Below are 323 nucleotides of genomic sequence, written 5' to 3'. Positions count from 1 at the left end.
AAAATTCAATATCTGTTTAACTGCTTCACTTTGAGATAGAACAGACTCTTCTGTATAGTAATGTTGGTCTGTCTGTCTCTGTTTCTGCCAAGAGGGGCTGTCAGTTCAGGGTCATAGGAGTATGAAAATATATATATTTATTTTTCTCTAGGGAATGAGCCTGGATGAATGGTGTGAAATGGTCTCCAGCCTCATGAGAGTAGCTTGGGCAGGAGCTGCGGGCAAGCTCTACCTGTCCTTGGCAACACTTACGCTGAGAGACCCTGCTCTCTCACCCCCTGAGACCAACAAGTCATCACGACAAAGCAGCACTGGTATGTAAC

At 45.2% G+C, this 323-nt stretch overlaps 1 protein-coding gene across 1 annotated transcript in view; it reads left to right on the top strand.

Annotated features, from left to right (window-relative positions):
• LOC119589266 (ubiquitin carboxyl-terminal hydrolase 24-like) overlaps positions 1-323 on the top strand; it is a 33,335-nt gene that overhangs the window by 13,246 nt on the left and 19,766 nt on the right. Inside the window, exon 22 of the mRNA XM_037937884.1 lies at positions 152-314. Within this exon, the coding sequence (XP_037793812.1) occupies positions 152-314 (163 nt within the window). The remainder of the gene's footprint in view (positions 1-151; positions 315-323) is intronic.

The sequence above is a fragment of the Penaeus monodon genome, chromosome 25 (genome assembly GCF_015228065.2).
Source record: "Penaeus monodon isolate SGIC_2016 chromosome 25, NSTDA_Pmon_1, whole genome shotgun sequence".
Classification (NCBI taxonomy): domain Eukaryota; kingdom Metazoa; phylum Arthropoda; class Malacostraca; order Decapoda; family Penaeidae; genus Penaeus; species Penaeus monodon.
This window is presented reverse-complemented; position numbering and strand designations above follow the sequence as displayed.